The sequence below is a fragment of the Balaenoptera physalus genome (assembly GCF_965194825.1).
Source record: "Balaenoptera physalus genome assembly, chromosome: 10".
Lineage (NCBI taxonomy): Eukaryota > Metazoa > Chordata > Mammalia > Artiodactyla > Balaenopteridae > Balaenoptera > Balaenoptera physalus.
In genome coordinates this window covers 49,925,803-49,941,051 of record NC_138889.1, presented here as the reverse complement: position 1 = coordinate 49,941,051, position 15,249 = coordinate 49,925,803, and the positions used below count along the sequence as shown (strand labels likewise).

At 35.6% G+C, this 15,249-nt stretch overlaps 1 protein-coding gene across 13 annotated transcripts in view; it reads right to left on the bottom strand.

Annotated features, from left to right (window-relative positions):
- Nucleotides 1-219: 219 nt before the first annotated feature.
- PICALM (phosphatidylinositol binding clathrin assembly protein) overlaps nt 220-15,249 on the bottom strand; it is a 103,370-nt gene continuing 88,340 nt past the window's right edge. For 7 of the 13 annotated variants that reach the window (XM_082410161.1, XM_082410156.1, XM_082410165.1 and 4 more), the window contains 5 exons: nt 14,250-14,273; nt 12,801-12,860; nt 11,201-11,305; nt 2,838-2,940; nt 220-1,565 (listed from right to left, as the gene is read on the bottom strand). In XM_082410161.1, the coding sequence (XP_082266287.1) occupies nt 2,848-2,940; nt 11,201-11,305; nt 12,801-12,860; nt 14,250-14,273 (282 nt within the window). In that variant the 3' untranslated portion in view covers nt 220-1,565; nt 2,838-2,847. The remainder of the gene's footprint in view (nt 1,566-2,837; nt 2,941-11,200; nt 11,306-12,800; nt 12,861-14,249; nt 14,274-15,249) is intronic. The other 6 variants (XM_082410162.1, XM_082410167.1, XM_082410166.1 and 3 more) reach the window with 2 other exon arrangements.

Genomic DNA, 15,249 nt, shown 5'->3' with positions numbered 1-15,249 from the left:
CAGTTTTAATAAGCAGTTCAGTTTATCAGTGTCTAGAAGGTAACAAAAGTACCAAGATCAAGCTTTGTGGAAGTTAGAAGAGAAATAAATTTTACATTTTATTAAATCATCAAATATAATCACTTGGGTATACTTTTATTAGCAAAAAATAATAATACCAATGATAAAGAAAAGAGGAAAGAAGTAAATGTGCCTCAGACCAGAATACCATAACAAAAGTTTTGTGGAAGCTGCATTTTATTTGAAAATCCACCCATTTTTGCTAACATACATTTTAATATTGTAAACAAAAATAGAATCTGCAGAGACAATGCAACAAGTATGCTTAACTCATGTACAGAATTGCTTTCCTACAACAAACTGTCCTTCTTAAGGCCCCTCTCAACCCAAATGTTAAGATGTATTTACACAAAGCACCGATCAACAGTGCAGCTTAATTCTTCGTTAACTAAACTCTTGGCTAGACATTAACTGTAAAGATACTATTTCCCCTTATTTAAAAGGTACATGATCATAACATGGCATGAGCCAAATAAAAGGTTCAAGGATTTTGTCCCCTCCCCACCCCCCCATTAACACCTCCTAGAGTTTTACTGAAAAGAAGGAAAGTCTTGAAGTGAAAGCAATTCCTCACATTCATTTTGGAAAGGCCCTAATGTCAAATGGAAAATAATGACATGCCAAGCACAAAGCAGTAAAGTTCCTTCCCAATGCACTAATGCTGAATTTAAAATGTAGTGCTTTTCCCAGTTCTGTGAACTGTTCCCTTGCAAAATCCTAGGCACAGAATTGACTATAAGGATTAATGCATTTATAATGCTTCCCTAAATCCCATAGAAACTGAGAATTCTTAAGCGATTCAGACCTATGGACTTGCCTTAAAATATTTAGTGCTCTGTATGTCAGCTGAAAAGCATTCTGAATCAGATTCATTCTTATGGATAAAAATCAAACATACTGTGTACATCCATACTCATTTTCATAAGGAGGTTTGATACAATATTAATGTTACGTAAATTGATAATCATAAATAAATACAAATACTTAAGGAATGTCTACTGCAAACTGAATATATAATTTTTTAAAAGAAAAGTTAACTTTAGTTACTGTTTCTGTATCTGTGAGGACTGGAGAAAAGAAAGATACTGCATAATTAAGAATTATGATTTGATCCCCCCAAAAGAGTCCTGTTGCATTACAGTAAAGGACACAGCTCTTCTCTCCAGGCAGCTTTTCCAAATACAAATTTCACTCTTTCCAAATAAGGGCTTTTCTTGGTAGGTTACTGATTATGGGTATTAATAGGAGATGAAAGAACTGAAGAATTAGTCACCAAAAAGACAGTCTGAATTCATGGCAATTCTTGGCTTTATAAACTGTATTGATATGTTCTCCTATAGACTAGTCCCAATTTCCTTCATGGGCCTTCATTGGGTTACTGTAGCATTCTAATGAGAGTTTAAGAGACAGCAGTTTGGATTTTGCTGGAAGTAAGTATTTGCTGCTTGAGCACTTGTCTTTTTGGAATAATTCCATTCTCTTCCATCTAGTTACATAAACTGTATCTGGGGGGAAAAAAAAGAGTATAAGTTAATTCACTGCATTGTAGAATATCTTCTCATAAGTAAAAATGCTTTGTGCCTCTTACTATTCAACTTGCCTGGAAGTGTTCATGGCATGCTTATCACAAACCCTGATTACAAAACGAAGTTAGTATTATCAGCTTATCATGAGCCAGAATTCAGTATTTGAAGCATAATTACAGGAACTTCCAAATATCTTTCTAATTACTAAAAACCAAGGGGTATGGGAAGAAAGAAGATGAACGAATGATTTTTCCATGACAAGTTCAGAAAATCTCTCCATGAACACAAATATTCCACATAAAAATCTCATTTAGGCAACAAGCAAAATTTGAAATATTATTTCCAAATATTATAATAAAATCAGAGATAATTAAGGGAACAGTAATATTATGTTTACTAAAAATTTCTTCTCTAATATAAATCAAAATCGGAAAGATCTACAAAAGAATACTTTTCAATAGGGTGTCAACTAGTCACTCAGATATTTCTTCACTCATGATATCTTTATCCTTTAAACTGCTCATCCAAAGACATTACTGAAATAGATGTGCTAATAAACTGTTGTCAAATCAGAAGAGTACAAACTCTCAAAGATCCAAAAGGTGTATCTACACTGGGGGCTACGGCATCAAGAAGAACAAATGACATTGTCTTCCAGGAAAAGAGGCAGTGTGGATCAAAAGCAGAATCTTTCTATCAAAAAGGGCACTAAGTATTCACTTGCCTTTAATTTAAAAATATATATAAGCTGTTTTTTTGGAAAATACTACTATTTTAAAATAAAAAAGGCATACATAAAAATATAACCCTTTACAGAAATTGTTAAAATGGATTCTTCACAATGAATCCTGGCCATTGAATCCAAGATGCTCCTAATAAAGCTTGAATCCAGTGCGTAAAATTGTGTTGTTCTCTATAAATCTTTTAAGACTGAATAAAACACCCAGTTTTTAACGGGTGGTGTTTGAGCTCATCCATCTGTTGTGCACAGTGGATGCTTATATGTACATATGTGAGACGGTCCTTTGATTTCGCATCTTCTAATAATGTTAAAGATATTTTCCAAAAGTTCTTTGTCCTTATGCCCTGTCTTGATCTATTCTTCACCTAAAGAACAGAGGAGGAGGAGGAAGAGAGGGAACCTAGAGTCCTTGAAAGAAACAAAGGAGAAGAGTAAATTGTGCTTAATGTTTGGTAATTTTAAAAAGTATTGATATTTAAGTCCCCATCTCCCCCAACAAGCAGCAATACCTAAAGTGATTTATAAGAAATCCTCCAAAGAGAGCTCTGCAAAAGGGTCCTTTCCTGAAGCTCTGTGAGGACTGGGACTGGAGGGGCTGGATGCTGCCGACAGCTGGGGGAAAAGAAGACAGAGAGAGGGGGAGAAAAAAAGATCTCAGAATGACAGAACATGAAAGCAGGAAATGTAATGAAAGAAGAAGTGGTTTTTGTTTTGTCATCTTTAATAAATATAATGGCAGCCCTTGCAGAAGGTGGAATTATTAAAACAAAAGTTTCAGTCACACCTCAAGTTAAAGGGTATCCAATGGCATGTGTTTTTCAGAAAACAAATTCTTGTTTCTGAATTCCAAAGGAATAAAGTCTTTTACCCGAAAAGGTCGAAATAAGCTGACCCATGGTTAAGACTGTTACTGCATGTGTGTGTGGGAGAGGGGAAGACGGGAACCACAGCCTAACTGTGAGCCACAGAAGATGGCTTCCTGTGTCCAGGCTGTCTGTCAAATGGTGTGTCCAACCTGACCTCAGTCCACACCCAACACATCTAGCTGCAATACCCTTTCCTTCCTTCCTCATAAGAGGTGGAAAGTCCTGTTCTCAGTGTTCACACTTTTTTGACATGGAGTTGTCTACTGCCTGTTTATCTGGACATGCCACAGCTGATGCTTATACTCTGGGAGGTAGAAGGAGCTTAGAGGTTATCTGGTCCAACTACCCGCATACTGCCCTGAATATATGGAATACTTAAGATCTTTGGTTCAGCTTCCTGTTAGAATACATTCACTTGATTCTTGGAATTTGCTCCTGTTGTTTAATTCGAATATACAGTAAGGCAAGTAGACTGCTGAACTCCATAACATATCTTTAGTATCCCTAAAGTACCAAGATGTTCACTTCATATATGTATCTCCTTCACCGAGCCTACTTTAAGAGTATTTTAAACCAAATATGAGCCATTTTAGTTTGGAACAAACTTTTAATTTTTTCCTACTCCTCCTGCATCAGATTGCAGAGGCATGCAAGCACAGGAATGTTCAACTGAGCATTAAATCAAAGTTAAGACTAAGTAGAAATAGTTTCAATTCATACCTCAACATTTGAATTCCTGTAAAGGATTTCAAGGCTCAAAATCTGTCTTTGCTGGGTCAAAGTGATCTCATTTCTACCTTTTTATTTTCTTAAGAAAAGCACTATAGAGAATGAAGAGCCAATGAGTTTCCAACAAATATTACACCCCACGTATATGCAATTTGTTATTTTGGATGCCAAGATTCATTTACAGGTTTAGAAATCATCTTCAGTTATATTAGTGGTTGAGTCATTTTCTTAATCCACACCTTGTTCTCAGAAATAAATGTTCAAAGACAATGGGAAGAGACAATGCAAAAGTTGATGGAATTACACAAGCAGCTACAGATGGGAGGACAGGACAGCAGGTCTGGGTTTGGAGATTCAAGTATCATCCGTGCAGAGACAGAATCAGGTGCAACTTAATTAGAAAGACACTTCCTCCTCACCTTTCAGACCAACCAGGATGACCATTCAGAAGCGAAATGATTTTAAGTAAAGTGATCCCTGAGCCGGAGGGAGTTTAAGATTAACTGGGTTTTTCTCCAAAACAGGTTTTTTCATTTGAAGTTAAAAAACAACAACAAAAACCCCCTGCTTACTGCAGATAGATAAGCATCCAAAATCAACAGTCTCCCATGAGAGCCCCACACTAAAACATCTTCTTAAATCAAATTTTCATGAGGGCAGCAGTCTGAAGACCTGACAGTCTCAGAGGAAAATGCCCCTGAAGAATATGGCCAAAGGTAACACCATAATTCTGTTCTTTTCCATATGTGAGCATACTGCTGGAGAAAAGTCCTGGAGGTTTAAAAACAATGTTGAAGAGGATCAATTTTTCTTGAGGGAAAAAGTGCTAGTTTCTAACTAATACTTCTACTATTCTGTTAAATTGGCAAAATAAACACATACATATGTCTTCTACCTATAAAAAACATGTAGCTAAACTAAAACATGAGAAAACAAGACTTAATATCCCTGCAGTAAGTTTCATATCACCAACACCCATTTCAAGCAGATGAAACCTTGGCCCAGACTGGATTGGCTGACTGCAGAGAGTGCCAAGGACTGAGCCACGGAGCAGCCCTTCACCAGCTGGTCCCACCCCTTCCTGGCACCTGTACCGAAGCATAGGCACATCATGCACTGGTGAGAAGGTAGTCAGCTCAGCGAGTGAATAAGGAAGCAGAAGGAACGGAAATATACTGCAATGGCCCAGTTAATGCTCAAGGAAAGAAGGAAGAACAAAGTACACAAAGGAGCAACAGGATCCTGGTAGGTGAGAGGCAGCAGGATTTAAAGAGCCTGAGAAAGGCACGTTAACCCTCCTTTACTTGTAATTCTTGGGAGTAGATTAAAGAACACGTAGGGTTGCTACGTACTGGAGGATAAGGAATTTAAAAAAAGAAAAAATCCAATGACCATCATTAATTACAAAATCACCATATTTTACAAGCCAGCATAAGACAAACTGTACCTGACCATTTCAGTAAAATTGTACTACAAATATGCCAACACACACACACACACACACACACCAAACAAAAGAAAAAGACTTTCACTCATTTATTTCAAGTAACATTCTCTATACCAAAATTCCCACAGAGCTTAAAAATTAGTACAGCTATCAGTTTGTTCAAATTAAATCGACCTATCTCACAACTAAATATGCTATTTAAACAAAGCAGTCAGTCTCACTAGTCTAATACAGACATAAAGTCTTCTCATTTTATAGGAAAATGACATACTGAGAAGCAGTGAAAGAAGAGTCGCATATAAATAAAAATACTAAAATGTACAAGTAATTGATGATGGCAACTCTCAGTTGACATTCCTTCACCCCCTCCCGCCACTCTAATCAACCTTTAAAAAAAAAAGGTTGAAATAGAAAAAAAAAAAAAAATCTAATGTTACCAAAAATCTTTGTTTTTATCTCCAGAGCAAAGATTTTTTTTTGGCTGTAGTGTGTGTTTAGTATAGTAAAGACGAGAGTACAGAAATCATAAGTTAACTTTATAAAAAAGCAAACATACGGAGAATAAAGGAATTTTTTAAAAAGAATTCTATCAGTACACTAAAAGATCATAAAATAAAAATGGTTACTCCTTCATTCTACTCCCATTCAACACCAAAGAAAGAAAATTTCATGTTAGAACAGGAAAACAGCATCAGTCTCAGAAAGTGAACCTAGTGCAATTGAAAGCTTACCGGAGAGTAAAAGACTGGGTATTTAAGGACAAACTTGGCTGTGCTTAAAATTCTTAGAGAAGAAACACCTCTGCCACATCTTTACATTTGAATTTGAATTCAAAAGCCTGGATAGCAAATAGCAATGCTGGAAAGACTCATTTTGTCTTTGTTGAAGAAGCAAAGTTAACATCTTAGGAAAAAATGGGTATATTTCCTTTGCCTGGGATGAGAGAGCACAGTTTTATGGAAAGATGGAAAGGAATCTAATCCTGGCTTTTTTGTAAAATGACGTTAAGAATATCAAGACCCAATATCCACATCCCCGTTAATGGCTGTCTTGAGGATTAAAATATACAAAAAGCACCCTGGCATATGTTAGTCACTCAAATATTAGTTCAACCTTCCTTACCACCTACAATCAAATGCTCATCTAGTCTTACACAATAGGACCCACTCTGTCTTGTCTGTGTTGCTCTTATAAGAGTTCTTATTTTACCATCAACCAGTCACTTGTGCTTCCATTTTGTACTCACCTTTAGGCTCCTCAGATGTAAGAAACATATTCTCCCTGTCTCTTGTTCAGCAACTAGCAGTGACTTACACATATTATAAGCATTCTATAACATGCTAAATTAAAATGTTTTTTGGTGATAAAACAAGCTCTGTATAAAAATGGTCACCAAAGTGGGATATTAGAAGTATTAGAACTTCCCTATTAATTTTTACCCTTTTAAAATGTCTATTTTTACATGTTATTTAATGTACATAACATACTGTTATAGGGATATATAAATATAAATACACTGAGGGTACATGCTTAAAGAATATTTTCCTGGTATTGCTGTGCAATGGAAACATTTTAGAAACCTCAAGCCCTACTTAATATGATTTCACAGAGATGTCAGATATAAAACTGAGCACAGAAAGGTATGTTGTTTTTGAATAATGTTAGACCACGGCCAGACCACTGAATCCAGATGCATAGGGATATAAACATATAGTGCTGCATTCCAAAATTTTATACTAAAGATAATGCTATTCTCAGCTGCCTCTGTGAAGTATGGCTAAAAGAGAGGACTTCTTTCTCTACTGCATAAGGTAGAGGGCCTGTCCTGTACGTTGAGTCTAGTGCCTTTTGATAACTGCTTCTTGCGTTTATGCTTAACACAATCCATCTTGGGCTTCTGCCCATCAATAACATCACAAAGTTACGCCAGCCTTACTCCTGTCACCTTCAAAGCATTACTTCATCTTGTCTTAGGGGCACCAGACAGTGACCTAAGAGGATTTCTCTTTGAATGTATGTTGTTTCTAAACCTCTCTACTGCTAGAGTCCACACAACTTAAAACTATTAACATAGGAGTGACATTATTCCAAAATGGCATCTAAGTCATCTCCTTAGAATTATGGCAACCTAAACCGACAAAGAGTTAAAGAAGACCAAATTGGAGAGAGGGAAATAGATCAAAAGATTTCCTAAACTCATGGGAGGAAATACTATTAACTGACCTAAGCCAAAAATGAACAACATTTCTGTATATCAGAATTATTTGCAAGGGTAAGAGAAGTCTGTTTAAAGTTCCATTTGATGGATGGAAATCATGAAAACTGGCTCAGCTTATCTGAATAAAACGTTCACTGCTCATTCATATTAGACTCTTACCCCTTGAAAAACAAAGAAAATGAAAAGCTGTAAGGTTTATGTCAACTGGTACATAAGGAGACAAAATAATAATTACATGTGCCTACAATGCACCACTTATTTGCTGTTTATTGAAGATATGGCACTTTGGTTTGGTTAAAAAAAATTTCCAAACTGTGTTCCAACTATGAGCTTGAGGCTACCTGCTTTTACCTGATTTATCTATTGGGCTTCCACTAAAAACGTCTAAGACAGAGTTCCTTAGACTTAGACATTTTCAAAAGAGGTCTGCCCCCCCCCCCACAAAAAGAGACTTATAAACTGTATTAATAAATTCGACCAAATACAGATTTTAATTATTATAAAATACAGCTTGGTACTTTAGGGTAACACCACCTCCACAAATGCTGAGCCAATTCAGGTGCTGCTGATAGAGTCCTCAAGAGCGGTGCGTCGGGTTCCTGTAAACAATGTCCAGCGTCTACACCTCACGTGGATGAGTCAGGCCCTAATGCAGACCGTGCTCAACCAGCCTGCCCCATCCCCACACCCCAGTGACCACCCTAGCCTGTGGCTCTCTGTGAGTTTATCTGATGTCATCAGATAATAGTGAGTCATGATTAAGGTTTCAAAATAATGAACTATGAATTATTATATTTACAATAAAGATAATTTGTAACACATGGGAAGAAATATAAACTGTATTATTATAAATCAGAAGTTGGGAATAGGGACGCCTCATGGAATAGAAACAATTTCTGAAAATAGGGCAACCTTGTAACATTTTCTTCTAAAGACAAAAAAGGTTCCTTATAATCATCGATAAAAAAAACATAAACATCCACATTCCTAAGTCAGTTACAAATACTTTCATTTGGACTGTTCAACAAACTTATAAAGTACACAAGGTAAAAATCACCATTCTATAGATAAAGAAACTGAGGCTCATCGAAGTTACATAGACAACTTTCTCTGAAACACCTGGTTAGTGAGGAGTCGAGCTGAGAGTCCGTTGAACTGTATCCCCTAAAAAGATATGTTGAAGTCCTGACCCCCATGAATGTATTTATGAATGTGACCTTATTTGGAAATAGGGTCTCTGCAGTTGTAATCAAGTTATGATGAGGTCATTAGGGTGGGCCCTAGTCCAATGACTGATGTCTTTGTAAAAAGAGGGAAATGCCATGTGAAGACAGAGACACAAGGAGGACGCCATATGAAAGAGGCAGAGACTGAAGTGCTGCAGCTCTAAGTCAAGGAATGACTGGGGCTACCAAAAGCTGGAAGCGGCAAGGAAGGATCCTCCTCTAGAGAATTCAGAAGCAGCATGGCCCTACTGACACCTTGTTTTCGGACTTTAAGTCTCCAGAACTGTGAGAGATTAAATTCCTGTTGTTTTAAGAAATCGAGTTTGTGTACACTTTGTTACAGCAGCCCCAGGACACTAATAACAGACTCGAAAGCAGATCTGCTGATTCCAAGGCTGGAATCTGCTATCTCAGTCTCAACTCAGCTAGAATTCATGGCTATATTTTAATGTACAGAAAAAAGTTTAAGAGTAGAGAAATAATTTTTTAAAAAGGACTTCTCTAGTAAATGTTAGACAGTCAATACACCTGTGTGCTTTCTATATTCACAGTGCTGTACACAATCACTGATGTTCATCATGAAGATTTTGCAGAACTTCACAGTCACCCAAGATTTTATGAATATGTTCTAAGTTTTGTTTAAAACAAGAATTAGATTTCCACCTTTTAGAAAAAATGTTCTCAGCAAAAATGCAGTGAAAAGGCCTGGTTGTACATGCTGTCTTATTAACAATAATGGTAAGCAGACGGGACTCCTCGAATTTTTGTTTTGACTGATTTGGGTATGCCCAGGGGACTGCAGAAACATTCTCACCTATGGTCCTAAATCCCAATTCCCAAAGTAAATCCCCTCATGGGATCTTCTACTAAGCAAGGACGAATGAGCACAACACACTGCTGACAAGGCAAAAGACCTTCACAGAAATGCAGCTGGGCAGATCAGCTGACAGAGAGGCACTGCCAACACCCACAGTTAACATACCAAGAAAGTAAAAAAAACAAAAAACAAACAAAAGAAACTAAACTAAGCCTAAAAGCAAAGAGAGCTATTAGTTCTTATACACAGGAAAGTCATTAAAAAGGCTTTTTTTTTTTTGGTAAGACTTGAATTATTCCAATATCCAAAGCCAACAGTGCCCCAATTTAGATCGGTAAAAAGCACTCACAACTAGCCCTTGTGTCCTTTCAGACACTTAACTGATGTCATACTTACTTAAATTTGGCCGATACAAACAAAACCCAGCAGCCATTTTACATCTTTAGCCACATCCTCCGTTAAAAAAAAACCTCAAAGCCCCCCAATACCAATCAAGAAAACAATAAAACTTTTAATATGCTTATTTTAAAAATTAAACCCCCAAATGTAACACTCCACTCTATTTAAAAATTAAACCCCCAAATGTACCACACTAACACTCTACTATGGTTTTCATATTGCCTTTGGAAAAACAGATAAGGGATCAGTTTGAGTTTCTCATATAAATAAGTGATAAGAACATAATAAACACAACCCTCCCCCTCAAAAATCTTCAACATCTAAACTGTCTTATAAACATTCATTAAGAGAATGTTAGTTCATGTCACAGTAACTTAAAAAAAGCGAAACTAACTAGGTTAACTGTCTTCATGCTTAGTAACATAATAGCTGCATAATGCAACGCAGAATGAGTTTATAAAATATTGACCAGCAATGGACATTTCAATTTATATACCAGTTACCAGTAAGGTTTATACAAAACAGATTCCCCTGATGCTAACAATGAGATGAAAAAGAAAGTGAATATTTAGGTGAATTTTCTTGAACTGGAAGAAGGCCTTAGAAACATTTGAAGAGGAAAGTCTTTCCTGTGAAGACATTAGGTCAGCATGGCATTTCAAGCTTTTGTGCCCTTTTGGGGGGTTTGCTTTTAAATATGATCTTTAGCAGCAGGAAGTTATCTAATGAAAAAACAGCATTCACAACTTTTGAAGACTTGTCAAGTTTCACAAACATCTCAAAGGTAACACCTTTATTGTAGCACCATTCAAGCCAAGGCACTGAGTTCTGAGTTCAAGGTTTCTAAGGCCCACAAAGGAGAGCATGTCAGAATCATTATCAGAAAAAAGGTTCCTTAACCTCAGAAAAACCATCCTCTGAACCCACCAACTGTAAGTTATCAAGAATTTTCCATCTTTAATATTTGTAATCTGCTTGTCCTTTCTTTCCAAATAATCAATATTCCTAAAAACTCTTAGATGAGAAAGATACACGAAGAAAATAACATTCCACAATGAAGGGGAAAAAAATGCTAATAACCTGCTTCTCAAGTTGTATAAAAGGATTTTCTACTATTATATTTCTTCCACATCAAGCACATTAAAACAGTTACGTGTAGCATGTTAGTACCTGTGCTCCTGATACAGGGCCAAATGGGTTTGGTGGTCTCATGACAGGCTGGTTGTATATTAAGGTTGGTTGTGTCATTACAGGTACACTTCCCATTTGAGGAGGCTAAAAAAACAAAAAATGTCAAGTTAAAGGATGTTAACTCACATTTTCCTTATTATGCGTAAGTAAACAAGAAGGATGACAGGGATGAACAGTACTAGTACTTTTGCATTAACTCAAAGGGAAAATACCTGTAAATGCAAATAAGACTGACAGCTACAAATTTTTAAGAGTATTTTTTTTATACGGAAAGTCTTTAATGTGCTCATCTTTTAAAGTTTGCAAAAAAAGCTCAACTTTTTCTATATGAGTTGCAAAATTCAAACTATGATAAACAGACTAAATAATTTAGACCAAAAAAATTTCCAAATTTGCCAGCTTTAGACATGGGAAACTTGAAACTACAAAATGGCTAAGACATTTCAAAGCAAACTGCCTTTGTATATCAAATCAAGTTCTTAACGCCATTATGCAAATAAGCACAAGGGAAAATAGTTGATTGTTTGAAGAAGTTTACTCCCAATGGTTCTTTCATTTTATTTCAGACATTTTCAGGGAAAACCAAGAGGCTTAAATTACACACAAAGAGGTTAGTTCATTCTTAAATAATTGAAAATAAATCTCAACCAACCATCTCTTTAAACATTACCACTCCATGGTATAAAATTAACGTAAGTGACAAAATAGAGTACACACTGACCATATTATTTTGGTTAAAATGCTATATTCTAAAATCTTATCTTTCTGCAAGTTCTATTTAACCTTTTAGGATGACTCCTATTTGTAGTGAGAGATTCATTTTGAGTTTTTTGTGCAGACACCTTTTTAATGTAATGACTACTAATCCAAAAGCTGTGCAACTTCTTCATATGCAGGAAAAGAGCTACAGATGTATAATAAATGAAGTAGCAGAAGCAGCCACAGTAGCAATACCAACGGATGCAGTGCTGCCTCCCACCAGCAACAGTTCCGCCAAGTGTGTGGTGGGCTGAAGCCACTACCTTCATTCTTCTTTATGTGAGTCTATGTATTAAGAGAGTTGGGAGAGTAAGGGCAGTCTAGAATGTGGGTTGTGGGCAGCTTAAAGGTTTAAGGACTGTTTCTGTACTATACCAATCATGTCATAGGAAAATTTCTGCAGCCTTTACTAAATTAAATTTACCCCCTACACAATTCAAGAAATATTAATTCCCCCCTTCCCCTAGAGTGGTATTCAGGTTATAAGACCTCACTGGTATTAATGTAAGGTCACAGCAACAAAGACTTGGAGTTAACTCATTAATGTTTAAATGAGTTCATAATGAAGTATAAAATGCCTAGCAAACTTATGAGAGGAAAAATAAGCCAAATAAATACAGTGAACATTAATAAACAGTATTTGTTGTATAATGACTATTCTAGAAATACTTATGAAACCTATGCTATGGTGCAAGGTTCTGTGTTAGGCATTAAGGATATATGTGGCACTAAGTTCTTTCTTCAGTTAAATTGGGAAATAAATGCATGTTAAATGTGAGTCAACCTATTTTCAAAAAGCTGTGTTGGGAAAAATACTTACGATTCCATATCCTATCATGCCTGTTGGTGTAGTAGCAGGATAGGCCATTACAGGGGGTGCCTGACATGATGAAAGAAAAAACAAACAAGGAAGTATAACTCATGTATGTCAACTGAGTTCAAGGAATTAATAGCTGTAGTTCCACTAAAAAGAATTGCTAAGACAGCTGTGATTAAATATGACATTTGTGTTTGCTAATAATTGTGTCAATTAAAGCTCAATGAAAAAAAGTGTCTTGAAATCAGCGGAAAAGCAGAATTATCAGAAAGAAAAAATACCATTTAACGTTAGATACAACAGTGATCTAAGATTTCAATGTGCTTTTACAAGCTTTAAAAATATTCAGATTTTTAAAAATATTCAAAGTTCTAAAACTTAAAGTCTATCATCACCAACATAAAAAATGTTTGCCTAGAAAAGTAGCATTACTGAATGTTTTCCTAGGTACTTCATTTTTTGAGCAAAAAAAAATGTAAAGATCCCAAATCAATGAACAATCTGATCTTCCAAAAAATTAGTTTCTAAGGACCTCATTCACTCTTTTCAAATAACTCCAAAGACTTCAAACCAGTATGGAGTATGACTACTTCTAAGAAGCACAAGTTCCTATGTAGAGTATGTATACTAGTATTCCTTCTAATTTATTCCGTAAATTATTTAAACTATCTTCTGCAAAGCACCAATTCGGAAGAGCAATACATTTTTAAGTCTGTTTATGCTTTAAGTCCTAAAAGAGCCATCTACCACTAAGATGTTTAAGGTCCCTTCCGCCTCCCACGTTAACTCAAAATATACAATCTCAGCACAGAATCATTTTAGATATATCTGCTGTCTTAACAACATTCCCTGTGTGTGTTATCTTATAATAAAAACTGAAGCTGAATACAGGTGAAAGACCAATAACACTGTTAAAACATGAAAAAAATAACAAATTATATGGCAATTTGAACATACACATGGAGAAGTTAAATGAAGCATAACTAAAGTGAACAGTTAAAAGTTTAGTATTTGGGTGAGCATGTAGGACTTATTGGTCTCTCCCTACTTAAAAACCAAGAGCTGCGAGAGCAGTAGACAAACTGCCAAGTTCAGCAGAAGCCTGTAAGATTTCATGCAATTGTTATTTTCAACATTACCACAATCAACATTTCCCTTCATTCAGAAGTCATCAAGTGCATAGTGGCAGCACAGATACAGACACAGACACCCAGCCATCTGGCAGCAAATGGCAGAATATTAAGCAAGAAAAAAAATTTATATTTCCCATGCCACCATCAGAATCAATTCTGCAACAAACCCACAAAATCAGTAGATGCTAGGAAGAATTTTTGGCACATTGAAAATCTGAATGTGAAAACAAGTAATAGCTAGAAGGTTATGAGATTCTGCTACAGCATTGGTTAACAGCATGCCAATTTATTGCAAAAAGGCTAGTTTTTGGTCACTTACGTATTGTGGAAAATGCATGCCATTCTGTTTTTCCCAGGGAGAACAATTACATAATGCAATAACACTGGATTAGAACAAGTACTTACACAACAGAAAATACATAGAGAGCATTTTAGTTCACATGAACATTCATTAACTACCTAAAATCCCTTGTATTTCCAGTATCTAATGGAAGAACATCTATACTAAAACACTATCAAGGTTGACAAGGGAAATTTAGTCTTTGGCATCATCACCTTACTTACATAATAGTTTATCGATTACAAGTGTCATTAAAACATAAAATCTATCAGTAGCATCAACAGTGCAAAATTCAGTGCATCCCATAAACAGGGTTGCATTGTATAATGTCTACCACAGAAAAAAAGCAAGCAGTAATGAAAAGAGTTGGTAGTGTAACATCATTATATATTTTAATAAAACATCAATGAATGTTTAAAATTTTTAAAAATTTAAAAACCTTGACAGTGTTTAAGGATTAATAAAAAGGTTAGAAATGTAAAGAAATGTCAAAAGCAGCAGTTTATCTAAGTAGTGAATCACATCACCAGCCCTAAATGTTAGTCATTAAAAAGAACCTCTATAAAATACATACATACAAATGTTTTAACAAAATCCTTAAGAGATGATGTACCTTACCATATACAACACAGCACCATAGATATTGCTTCTTATCAACAAATTTTAGATGGTTAGATGCCTATTACATGCTAACAGTCAATCTTAAGTCAAGTGCTATTCACAAACTTCTAATACTTCATATAGATTAATACTAATTTAATACAAAATAAGAAAATATTCATTGTATTTTTATATCATTTGGATTTATATCATTCCTCATACATTATCAATGTATAATTCACTCCTGAGGCTATAAAATCTACTAACCTAACCTCCTGCCATCCCTAGTCAGAGAGGTGTGTCAGAGTGGGAAAAACACTGGATTCCGAGTCAGAAGGGATGGATTTCAATTTAAATCTGCTTTCTAGTTGCTTTGCAC